General features: G+C 51.9%; 1 protein-coding gene across 1 annotated transcript in view; it reads right to left on the reverse strand.

Moving 5' to 3' along the window:
* abca3b (ATP-binding cassette, sub-family A (ABC1), member 3b) overlaps window positions 1–12,393 on the reverse strand; it is a 35,371-nt gene that overhangs the window by 1,358 nt on the left and 21,620 nt on the right. The window contains exons 12-28 of the mRNA XM_084438760.1: window positions 11,758–11,887; window positions 11,380–11,534; window positions 10,898–11,053; window positions 9,090–9,300; window positions 8,569–8,719; window positions 8,134–8,232; window positions 6,714–6,912; window positions 5,593–5,899; window positions 5,217–5,490; window positions 3,544–3,748; window positions 2,953–3,172; window positions 2,352–2,510; window positions 1,558–1,730; window positions 1,195–1,329; window positions 880–1,074; window positions 377–564; window positions 55–225 (exon numbers count right to left, since the gene is read on the reverse strand). Of these exons, the coding sequence (XP_084294886.1) occupies window positions 55–225; window positions 377–564; window positions 880–1,074; window positions 1,195–1,329; window positions 1,558–1,730; window positions 2,352–2,510; window positions 2,953–3,172; window positions 3,544–3,748; window positions 5,217–5,490; window positions 5,593–5,899; window positions 6,714–6,912; window positions 8,134–8,232; window positions 8,569–8,719; window positions 9,090–9,300; window positions 10,898–11,053; window positions 11,380–11,534; window positions 11,758–11,887 (3,128 nt within the window). The remainder of the gene's footprint in view (window positions 1–54; window positions 226–376; window positions 565–879; window positions 1,075–1,194; window positions 1,330–1,557; window positions 1,731–2,351; window positions 2,511–2,952; window positions 3,173–3,543; window positions 3,749–5,216; window positions 5,491–5,592; window positions 5,900–6,713; window positions 6,913–8,133; window positions 8,233–8,568; window positions 8,720–9,089; window positions 9,301–10,897; window positions 11,054–11,379; window positions 11,535–11,757; window positions 11,888–12,393) is intronic.

Genomic DNA, 12,393 nt, shown 5'->3' on the forward strand with positions numbered 1-12,393 from the left:
TAAGAAAAGGTGTGTGTGTGTGTGTGTGTGCGCGCACATGTGCGTAACGCTCACCTGTGCGACGTGATGATGATGGCCTTGCCAGACTCCCTGGTGCGGGTCACGGCGTCCCACAGCAGTCTCCTAGCAACCGGGTCCATCCCAGTAGACGGCTCGTCCAGGAAGATGACCGGAGGTCCACCAATCAGAGCCATGCCTGCACTCAGCTTCCTCTTGTTGCCCCCACTGAGGATCAGAGATGGGGGGGGAAGGAATCACAACTTTGACAGCGCGCACACTCAACACTCAACAGTAGAACAAGCTGTTCCAAGGGCAAAGGACGCAGCACAGAGAAATTTCAACGACAGAACAGACGCAGACATTACGGACAGACTACCTGAAGCTGCGGACCAGCTTGTCTGCATGGGGCTCCAGCAGCAGTGACCTCAGCACGTTCTCCACACAGCCAGACACGTACTTCTCCGGGATGCCCCTCAGCCGGGCGTACATGCTCAGAGTCTCTCGTCCCGTCATGTGATCCAGGACGGCGTCGAACTGGGGGCAGTAGCCGATCCTCTGCTGCACCTGTTAACACAGGGGGGAGGGGGGCAAGTTATATAGTTTCCGAAAGCCCGGCAGTGTGAGTTGTAACGGAATTAGCTATGAGCGACAATAGACACCGCCCTCGTTTTACATTCAAGGATGGCTCGGCCTCTTCTTTAATTCCTCTTTCTACCGCGGCCTGTCCTCACTCTTTCCTCTCCACTCCGTCTCTACCGCGGCCTGTCCTCACTCTTTCCTCTCCACTCCGTCTCTACCGCGGCCTGTCCTCACTCTTTCCTCTCCACTCCGTCTCTACCGCGGCCTGTCCTCACTCTTTCCTCTCCCTCCGTCTCCTACCTTCTTGACGTCTCTCAGGATGCTGTATCCATCGATGTAGGCGTCCCCCGAGCTCACGCTCTCGTCCCCCGTCAGCATCTTGAACGTGGTGGTCTTCCCCGCCCCGTTGAAGCCCAGCAGGCCGAAGCACTCGCCTTTCCCCACCGCCAGGGACAGGCGGTCCACCGCCAGCAGGGTCTCCCCGCTGCTGTACACCTGGGACACAAGAGAGGACTGTTGGGAAGAGCAACACACACACACACACACACACACAGTCGCAAGCACATCCACAGACACGCACTAGCACTTGAACACAGTCACACATGCGTTCTGTACCTTGCTGAGCTCCTGCAGTATGAGCGGGCTCCCCACCATAGACTCCACCATGGGATGACACTCCAGAACCCTCTTCCTCTCCTCCGCTACGTCCCTGTCCTCCGGCTGCAGCGCTGCGTCCCCGATCCCAGGCAGCTGACACACGCGCGCACACACACACACACACACACACACACACAATGCCACAGTGCGCGTTACGCACGCACGCACACACACACACACACAGGCAATGCCACAGGCACAGAGACACACACACAGGGAGAAGAGAAGGAGCGTTACGAAACAACAAAAACACATGTAATCAAAATCAGCGTCCATCCGCACCTCACAGCCAACCGGACCCGACCCTCTCTCGCGTCTCACCTGTTTGCGGCAGGTGCAGAGGGAGCTGAGGAGGCGCCGGAGGGTGTGGACGCACTGCAGCTCGATGACGAAGAGCAGAGCCATGAAGACCACGCCCTGCAGGGACAGAGCGACCAGGAAGCGGCCCACGCCAGGCTCCGCCATGGAGAAGTAGTTCTCTTGGTACGTGATGTCTGGGGAGCAGCGTGAAATACAGGTTCAGGGCTGTGAAGGGTTAGCTTGCACTTAGAGACTCATCCACACCATCACCTTCATCGGTCTTCATCATCCTAATCATCAGTATAAAAATATTTTGTCAACATCATTAGTCAATGTAAATTAGGCCATCATCCCATCCCAATGTGAGCTTGCGAGATCAGGCTGGAGACGGCAGGCTAAAAGTCTACAGCTACTAAGATTCAATTTATCGACTTATTTTCAGTCACACACAGTCCGAGACGTCTCATTGACAGTCTCATTGGCTATGCTACAGCCAGATTCCCCACTGATGAAACTACTACTCATACAACAGTGTCTACCACAAAAACTACAACCACTAGTCTGGTAAAAACTCCCCCCCATCCCCCAGTGTCCCAGTATGGTTTGCTAAGCTAACCTACTGCCCCATTAAGTCTCAAATGCATCCCTGCACTCCCTCCCTCCCTCCCTCCCTCCCTTTCGGAAATCAATGATCTGACACTGATCTAGCAACATAAGTGTTTGTTTTACCTATCCAATCATAAGACCAGAGATGACCACACACAGAAGAGGAAGGAAGGAGGTATTTCTAGAGAACCCAACCGGGGACTACGTACTGTAGAACTTGCAGATGACCCGGGCGACGGGGTTGGAGGTGCAGAAGGTGAGGAGCTCGTAGTTCTGGTAGAACTGGCTGAAGGACATGCCCAGGCAGTAGTTGGGGAAGATCAGGAACACCTTGTCCAGGAGACGAGACAGGTCCTGCAGCTTCAGCTCTGAGAAAAGGACGGACGGATGGACAGAAGGGGGAGGGCGACAGGGGTAGGAGAGGAGAGAGGATTAGTGCCGTCGTCCAAAATACGTCTGTGCCGCCCCGTATCCTCTGCGCCATCTGTACCCTCTTCATGGATGGTAAATGGACTGCACTTGTATAGCGCTTTTATCCAAAGCGCTTTACAATGGCTTCTCATTCACCCACACACACACACCCACACACACATTCACCCACCAATGGCGGCAGCTGCCATGCAAGGTCATTGGGAACAATTCGGGGTTCAGTGTCTTGCCCAAGGACACTTCCGACATATGGACAGGAGGAGGCGGGATTCGAACCGCCGACCCTACGATCATTGGACGACCCGCTCTATCACTGAGCCACAGCCGCACCCCCTCTTTACCCCCCCCCACAACCCCCAACCCCCTTGTGCGCCCTCTCACCCGGGATGGTCATGATGGTGACGGCGAGGAAGGTGGCGGTGCCGCTTATGACGTTGAAGATGGTGAGGCGCGTGTAGGCGGTGGCGGCGGTGGAGAACAGGAAGCTGAGCAGGTACATGAGGGGAACCACCGCCCAGCCGTACAGGAGCAGCAGCAGCAGCACATCCACCAGGTGATGGTCCTCCACAAACGCCTTCACCGCAAACGCCTGGAAGACCACCTGAGGAGGGAGAGAGGGAGGACGAGAGAGAGAGAGAGAGAGGAGGAAGAGAGGGAGAGGGGGAGTTGGGAGAGAGAGGGAGGAGGGAGGACGAGAGAGAGAGAGGGAGGAAGGAGAGAGGGAGTTGGGAGAGAGAGAGGGAGGAGGGAGGCAGAGGGTGGAGAGAGAGAGAGACAGATGCAGGGTTAGCAACAACACACAAGCACATTACATGTTTGTGAAACATCACACATTTGTGAAGTCTGAAAATCCAGTGAAATCAAAGAACGAGAGCTAGGACAAATAAACCAACAAGATACAAAATCACTTAATTAAGAACACAGCCTCAGGCAGTGTGTGTGTGTGTGTGTGTGTGTGCGCGCGACACTGACCAGCATGAGGATACAGGGCAGCAGGAAGTTGACAAGGTCCCAGAGGAGGGCGGAGAACCAGAAGTTGGAGAGGTAGACCCCGCTGACCTGCTGCACGTGTTTGGATTTGATGGAGCGCTCGGTAACCAGGAGCAGGGCAAAGGTGCTGGACAGGGAGGCCATGCCGTACATCAGGTTGATGGCTATGGCGAAGCCCGTCTGACCCCTGGAGAAAGAAAGAGAAAGAGAGAGAGAGAGAGAGGTGCTTAAAAGTTGAGAAAGAGAGCAAAATCAAAAAGTGATGAAGCAGGGCTTGAGAGTACCTGGAAGAAAAGCGCGACAAAACGTGGGCATAGGGGCGGAGCCAGTGCCTACCTTTCAAATCCAGCAGCATTTGAACATAATGTCATCGGGAGTGTATAGTCGGGACTAACTGAAAAGCTCATCCAGCCCAGAAATTGAGAAAACTGTAGATAGACAACTATTGTGGGTGGGTGTGAGTTAAATGGAAGAAAGTCCAAGTAGCCTTAATCGCACTTTATGTGCCAGATATGCTACCGGCAGCTCGACTCGTTAGCAATACTTGAAAAGTGGAAAGCAGCCAAATCAGCCTCCCCGCACAGCCCACTATCTGCGTGGGCCAATCAGTACTTCGCACATCAAATCCAAGAGTCTTTTCATTGGTGTTTGTAAATATTTTTCCAGGAAGTTCTCATCACGGTGAAAGCTTCTGGTTTCTCCGATTAGAGAGCACCCAATGAAAGTGGACATCACTCTTGCAGAATGGGAACAAAAACTGAAGGCATCTTAAGCATTCAGTTAGACATCAGATCAGTAAGACAGTCTTACAGTAGCTCCCTGTCAATCTAATTATTAGCAATTACTTTTTCACTAATAATCAAAGTGTGTCAACAAAAACGACTGAGGTCACATATTGGGGAAACGTTTCGAAGGAGAAAAGATGCTCGGGAGGTAGAGCAGCCGGCTGGGTATCACAAGGTCCCCGGTTCGATCCCAGCGCCCGGGATTGTGTCATAGTGTCCTGGAGCAAGACGCTGAATCCAAAATGGCTCAAGTGCAGCATGGTGGGACAGTACCTAGTACTGTCGCCTCACAGCAAGAAGTTCCCCATGTTCGCAAGGGTTTCCCACCCAAAAGAACCCAATACGAAAAACAGGCAGAAGAACAGATGCTCTTCAGTCCGGTCCCTGACCAGGACTTGGACTGAGCACCTGGACTTGGTCCCCTGGCACCATGAATGATGTCTGCCCACTGCTCCTGGCTGACCCTGGAGGACAGCTTGGGAGAAATGCATGAGCAATTTCCACTGGCGGCCCCCAAAAGTTGTGTGACTGCTCACTGTATGTAATGCGTGTGATCACTGCGTGGCAGAATAAAGAAAGTTACAGGAAGTGTTAAATATTGCACCTTCTCACATCCATCACCCTCTCCTGGTTGACGGTGTGGTAGACTGCGGTCAACACCTCCGCACACACTACACCGTCTTCAGCCTCCCTACTGAGGCAGGCCTTGTCACAGAGCTGGTCTGCTGAGGTGGTGTTTACTATGCGAACGAGACGGCGTCTGGATCAAACTCCCTCGGGTTGATCTAAACAAGAACGTCTAATGACAATGACCTTTTCCTTCCTCTTCCACCCCCCACCCCCCTCCCCACTCCTCCCTCCCCCACTCACTCAGTCAGCTGGCTCTGGGCGGTCTCAGACAGGTTGCGGGGCATGGGGTCGTTTCCCATCTGGATGGAGGCGTTGGGTCCCGCCAGCAGTCTGAACAGGGCGTTGTCCACCAGAAGCAGAGCCGTGGCCGGCGTGTGGTAGCCCTGGTTGTTGAAGTAGGCGGTGGCCTCGGCGGACTTCTCCGTCCCGCCCCTGAAGGAGGCGCCCACCACGCAGCGTTCGTTGAAGGCCCCGCCTTCGTCCTCCGCCTGGTAGAGCACGTAGTCGATGAAGTCTGAGGCGGGTGAGGACAGAAGGTGAGGATGATGTCACTGCACCTTCATCTATACAGAATACACACACACACACACGCATGGAATTTAGATAAAACACACACCTGTGGTTTCCCTGAGCTGGCCTTGCTGAGCAGAAAGCTGGGATTTGTAGGCGTCTGCCAGAGCAACCGCTGTGGGTCCTGTCCCGGGCTCCAGGGCCACGGGCACCGTGGTGGGGCCGTAGTGGCCCAGCGCCAACCTCAGCTGGGGGGCGCGGTGGTGCCCGGGGAGCGAGCGAGCCACGGCCAGGGCCAGCACGGTGAACACCAGGGGCACCAGGAACTGGGCCACCATCACCTTCCAGTTCCTCCAGCTGTAGAGCGCCCTCTTCAGGAACATGGCGTAGAACTGCTGCATGTACAGTCGGGCCTGGAGCAGGGATGGGAGGGAGGGGTTGGAGAGAGAGAGAGAGAGAGAGAGAGAGAGTGTTGGAGACGTGTCAACAAACACTGTCGTTGAGCCGACTTCCACCTTTTTACATTCTCCCAATCCAGCACTCCCTCACACCATCCAAACAGCACCAAAGGAGGGAGACATAGGGATTACACTGATGCAGAGAACTGACAATTCATAAATATTTATTAAGGGTAAGAGTAGCAATGTAATATTGTTATCACATCTGCGCGGATTGAGATTGAACAATTAGAGATTGCAATTAAAAGTAGGCCATCTTTTTAGATTCGTCACAAAAAAAGAGATTTTAAAATCAGGGAATGCACACCAGCCATGGAACACAAAACGGGATGTATGTATTTGCTGGTGACTGTGGCGTTGCACAGATGGCTGGACAGCTGCATTTTAACCTCACCAAACATTCTAGACAATGACCTTGATTTCTATACTGTAGCTCAAACTCGTAATTTCACGTGTGATCGCACATCGTTTTCCCCATTCGAAAACGTAGCCATTACAAAACGCTTTAGTGTAATCCAGGCCATAGGTACACAGCGGCCCCATTCAGATCCTCTAAAAACGCAACCTTTCTCCTATCGTAGTCTCTTATTGGATAGATGAAGGGATGTACTCCTCCACACGTTACCAACCCAGAACCAATGTCAGTTCAAGGATTTCTCCAGGGAGGTTTGATTTTTCCAATTCAAACAGTATTAATCTACATTACCCTGAGCCCACCTCCAAACAGCAACAGTGGTTTGACCCAGGTCCCCCTCTCTCTCTCTCTCACCCCCGTGTTGAGCTTGATGTTGGAGCAGTCCTCGGACATGATGGTGCAGCTGTCGGTGAAGTCTGTGACGTCGGTCAGGTTGCTGGCGCTGCTGGCATCGTCCGTGGTCCAGTCGTTGGAGCGCCGCTCGTGCTGGTACTGCAGGGCTGGCAGCTGGATGGCCTGGATGTCCAGACTCGAGTCCACCAGCTTCCCCACCCTACACACACACACACAAACACGCACACGCACCCTCATTACTTTTGCCTGGCAACACCTTTGAGAGCTTACAGAGATTGGCCATTTCACTCAGTCATTCATTCATTCCCGTCTCAAGTCTTGGCTGAGCAGGAAAGATGTAGCTTTTAGAGGCCATATTCCCCCAAATGGTGCACTCTTCATCTCCTTGGAGATGAAAGACAGATTTCCGATTTCCCGTACGACTATGTCGTGCTCAGATGAGCTCATTACAGTAGGAGTAGCTCCATTGTGCAGTCACAGAAAAAAGCCCATCTGAGGATAGTGAAGTATGTGAAGCATCTCGTTTCATTCCAACTCTATTTTTTCTTTCTTCCCATCTCTCTCTCCCCCTCTCTCTCTCCCTCCCTCTACTTCAGAGCACAAACGAGGGGGTGGGCTGGATGGCACAACCACTACAGAAAGCCAGAGAGAGAGTGATTTTTTTCCCCCATGTCTTAGAAATGCATTCATCAATGCAGCCAGCCAATCAGGGATCCAGCCCAGCCTGACATAACACCCCAACAGGGAGGGTCTTTCAACCTAAGAATGAAGAAAGAGTGAACGGAACGTCGGATTATACACTTTCAAGGAGCTGCTGATGGCTCTGGTGGATAGAACATCACGTTTCCATTTAATGGCTGATGTGAAATGGAGGTCCATGTGAGGGAGCTGAATGGAAGTTGAAATGGACAGCTTAAGTGGTAGATGAGAGGGCTTCTGGGCTTCTACACAGTGTGCTACAGGAGTACCCGCATGTGTCATCTGAAAAGACACTAATTGATGGGCTAACAAGGTAGAATTGCTGGTCACTGACGAAGCAGTTGAATCTTTATAATGACAAGGAAAGACTGGAGGACTCTGTGTGCCGTGGAAATAATGACGACTGATGATGGAGCGTTTTGGAGAAATCCTGGATGAAGCATCCGCAGCTGTGTTTGTCGTTTCTCTTGCACGCACGCACACACACAGGCCCACAGAACCTTTGTTTAGGAGCACAGGACTACCAACTCGACCACACAGTGGCAGTAGGGTACTTATGCTACATTTGTCTCTCAAAGCTGTTTAACTGAATAGGTTAGTCCTCAGAAAAAGAAGTAGTGTAGTTTAGGCCCTTGAGTAGACAAGTGAACCAGCATGTATACCAAGGTGGACAGAACTGCTCTTGGTGCCTCCCGGTCGTGCGTGCGTGTGTGCGTGTTACCTCAGAAAGACCTCCTCCATGGTGGTGACGGAGGCTCCATAGCTGGCTATGCCCAGCTCCTCTCTGTTCATCTCCAGCTCTGCAAACAGCAGCTCAAACCTGAAGGATTAAAAGCAATACATCTTCAAAACACAGGCAAAAATAACCTCATCCATCGACAGCGCGTGTCCAGCACAGCAGATCTCCCTCCCACACCAGGAGCTGTGGACACACCATCGGAAAGGTCAGTAGTTGGCTATAATTGATCCAGCAGGAGTGATGGATACAGCCCTGCCGCCTGTGCCCCAGTGACTAACACGAACCAGAGAGAGCAGGTGTGGATCACCAGTGTTTGAGCTCCCCGCCTTGATCAATTCCTTGAACAGCATGTTTGTGTGTGTGTGTGTATGTCTGCGTGTGTGTGTGTGTGTGTGTGTGTGGGGGGGGGGGTCGTACCGGTTGGTGCTTTCCTTGGGCAGGATGTAGGAGAGTTCAGCCCCTGCGCTGCTCTCGAGCGTCGCATTGGGAACGTACATGTGCACCAGGCGTGTGATCTCAGACACGTTACACAGCGCGTCCTTCACGATCACCATGTGGTAGCCAGCGCCTGAGGGGAGTGGGGACAGACGGATCAGAGCAGCGGTTCGGCCGTGGAGACGTAGATTATACTCAGCTCTCCCAAAATGTCTCCTCGTCTTTCCTCTCCGTCTTACTCCCTTCCCTCTCATCTTCATATCAGCCCCCTCCGGTCCTCCGCTCTCCCCCTCCCTCTGTCCCTCCATCCCTCCCCCTCCTCGTCCTCTCTCCCTCACTCTCTCTCCCTCTCCTTCTATCCTTCCTTCTCCCTCTCTCCGTCCCTCTCCTCCTCCCATCCCCCCCCCCCCCCCATCTCTCTCTCTCCCTCCCCCTCCATATCCATCCCTCCCCCTCTCCTCTCCCCTCCCCATCCCTCCATCTCTCTCTCTCCCCTCCCTCACCGTATTTGTTCTTGAGGAAGAGAGGCGAGCCGCAGCACTGCAGCTCCCCGCCGGCCATGATGGCGATGCGGTCTCCCAGCAGGTCGGCCTCGTCCATGAAGTGGGTGGTGAGCAGGATGGTGCGGCCGCGCTTCTCGCCCTGCAGGAGGTCCCAGGTGGCGCGGCGTGCCGACGGGTCCATGCCAGACGTGGGCTCGTCCAGCATCACCACCTGCTCAAGCGAACGGCAAGGCGCTCTGATTTGTCAGATCCATTTCCATTTGTTGTTTATGTGGCTCTGCATGCTACTAACCCTGGTCTACCCCTCTCCTCCCTAGTGTCTCTCCCTCATTTACTCTAAACAGATCCTGTGGATGCCCCCCCATCTCTTTCAGGCCACCGTATCCGGTAGAAATCCCCAACTGCCGTACGGACCCAATGCAGCTACCAAACCCGTCTTCCTCTCTCCTCCCTAGTGTCTCCCCCTCTTGTACTACACCCATGTCCCGGGAAGTCCTCCCCCCCCCCCCCCTTTTCCAGGTCAAGGTCCTCCTAAGGCCCCCATGGCTCCTGGAGAGGCCCCCTGCCATCCTCATGTCTAACTCCATCCCACTGTGTCACCAGCTGTCCCTATCAAGTCATCACCCCCCCTCTTTTTCCCTGGCTCTCAAGCTTTTTGTTGACCCACTTCTGCTGAGCTGCTTTACCTAGTTTACTCTATATTATTTAGGAGCCTGTCTGCTAAGTGCTTATTGTGCCTTATTCTTTTATTTTTGCCACTGCTTTCTAAGAGGAGTTATGTTTATCTGTAAACTGCACTGTAACTTTTATTCCTGTATTCTATTTGTCCTGCTTTTTGTTTTAAATATCTATAATGTCTTCCATTTGGTTTTAATGCTTTTAATGTCTCATGTAAAGCACCTTGAATTGCCCTGTAGCTGAAATGTGCTATATAAATAAACTTGCCTTGCCTTGATACATTTAAATATTCTGTTATGGGCTACAGGGATAGCCAACACATAATGGCCTACCATGTAGGTAGCATCTCTAACCATTTCTCTCCTCTACTGTTAGTCATGTCTCACTACATTAAGTATTTGTCATGTTTAGTGCTCTGCAGTAGACCTTCCCGACCTGTCAATCACACAGAGAATAATAACCAATAAGGTTGCTTGATTTCTTAAGACCACACCTCTGATGTCCCACAAACAAAGCTTGTCCCACGTTGTGTTCATAGATTAGACATTAGTTAGAAGAAAATGGTTCTGAAAAACACAGAAAACTGGCCTGCAGACTGCTGTACCATAATGTAATAAGAAAACGAGCTGTACGATACTCCACACCCCCCTCCACATATCAGTTTACAGCAGCGCCGACACAAAAACCTAAGAAGTAACGTTAGATGCTTGATGTACAGCAGCTAATTAGCCCGTAGCTATTAGTTAACAGATCATTCTCACAGGCTTATTTTGTAAGAATGGATGCCACCACCAGTGAGTATCCTGCTTTACATGTGCAATTAGACTCCACGATTTTGATAAAGGTTCAAACTGTTTTTTTTTTTCTTCCCTCTGGAAAATGTAGGGGTAGGATCTTTGTCCATCCCCCATTGCTCTGTGAAGCGCATTATGTTGCCTCTGTGTATGAAATGCGCTATACAAATAAAGTTTGATTTGATACAGATGGTGGAATAGATAGGGTTTATGCATTGCCATTTCAGGTCAACCATACAGACACAAAAAGACCGCACTAGCATCAAGGCCAACACTAAACCATCTTCAACCACCTCTTGTGTGTGTGGTGTGTGTGTGTGTGTGTCGGTCTCTGACCTTGGAGTCTCCGATGAGCCCAATGCCGATGGACAGCTTCCTCTTCATGCCTCCGGACAGGGTCTTGGAGCGGGCCTGGCGTTTGTCCTCCAGGCCGAGGATATGGATGATCCGGTCCACCTCAGCAGGGATCTTCTCCCGGGGGTAACCCTTCAGCTGGACACATGAGAGGGGACGGAGGTGAAGTGAGAAGACAGAAAAGGGAGGAGGGAGATGGAGGAAGAGAGGAATGTACAGCAGGGCCTTGTTTGAATTCTCTAGAATCCCTAGGGATAGGTGAAAACAGTTGCCTCTCTATACAGTTGATACCAATCAACTACCAATCCCTTGATACAGATCAGGGATTTTTTTTTCCAAGAAAGGGAGGAAGGAAGGCAGCATTCATAGAGAATCTGAACGCGGCCATTGTTATTATGTGCGTGTGTGTGCGCGCGTGTGTGTGTGTGTGTGCGGAGGCCTGGCGGTGGTGGAGATGTGTTTACCTGAGCATAGAAGAGCAGGTGCTCCACGACGGTGAGGTTGTCGAAGAGCACGTCGTGCTGCGGACACAGGCCAAGGCTGCGCCGGATCAGAGCCATGTCCTGGCAGATGTCGTAGCCGTTGATGTAGGCCCTGCCGCGGGTGGGCGGGTACAGACCTGGGGAGGGAGGGAGAACAATCAATCAATCAATCTTTATTTATATAGCACCTTTCATACAGGAACTGTGGTTCAAAGTGCTTTACATTAAAAACAAAAGGATTACAAGGAGTAAAAAAACGTATAAAGGGCATAGTATGACTTTTTGTCATACGGATGTGGTCGATCGTGACTTTCCTTTGGTTTTAGAAAGAATTGTCGTGTGTGTGTGTGTGTGTCCCACCTGTGAGCATAGACAGGGTGGTGGTCTTCCCAGCTCCGTTGTGTCCCAGCAGCACGGTGATCTGGCCCTCAAACATGTTCACCGTCAGGTCCTTGACAGCCTGCCTGCTCTTGTTCCCTACGGTGAACTCCTGCCGGGAACGAGCAGCATCGAAACGGGACTTTCGTCAAAGTCATATGAAAACCCGTTTCTAAAAAGCACTGGAGAATGCGGTTCACTGTGACACCCCCGGCCGAGGGCAGTCTGACCCAGTCAACCAGCAGACATCCATCCATTCACATTTTCATTTCAGGCTTTATTAGCCACTTACCCTCTAGCCAGGCAGAAGGCACCATCTGGGCACACATTCTACCATCACTGAGGCAAGGGAGGCACTTTGACCCTGCTGGGTCATAGCGCCACCGCCATCCCCTGGCCCCCATTTTAAACTAAATGAAGAATTCCCTCCTTCCTCCGTTTCATGAGGCAATCACAGATCTAACATGATTGGGTGAAATCATGTGGAATCAAGCTGTCACCAATCCAGTCATGTCGGACAAGTGATTTTTCAAGGACGGAAGGAAGGAAGGGAAGTTGTAAAGATATTTTTTAGGGCATTTCTGCTTTATTAGCACAGACAGGAAAGGTGGGAGAGAG

Source organism: Borostomias antarcticus (assembly GCF_949987555.1).
Source record: "Borostomias antarcticus genome assembly, chromosome: 5".
In the NCBI taxonomy this organism is placed as follows: domain Eukaryota; kingdom Metazoa; phylum Chordata; class Actinopteri; order Stomiiformes; family Stomiidae; genus Borostomias; species Borostomias antarcticus.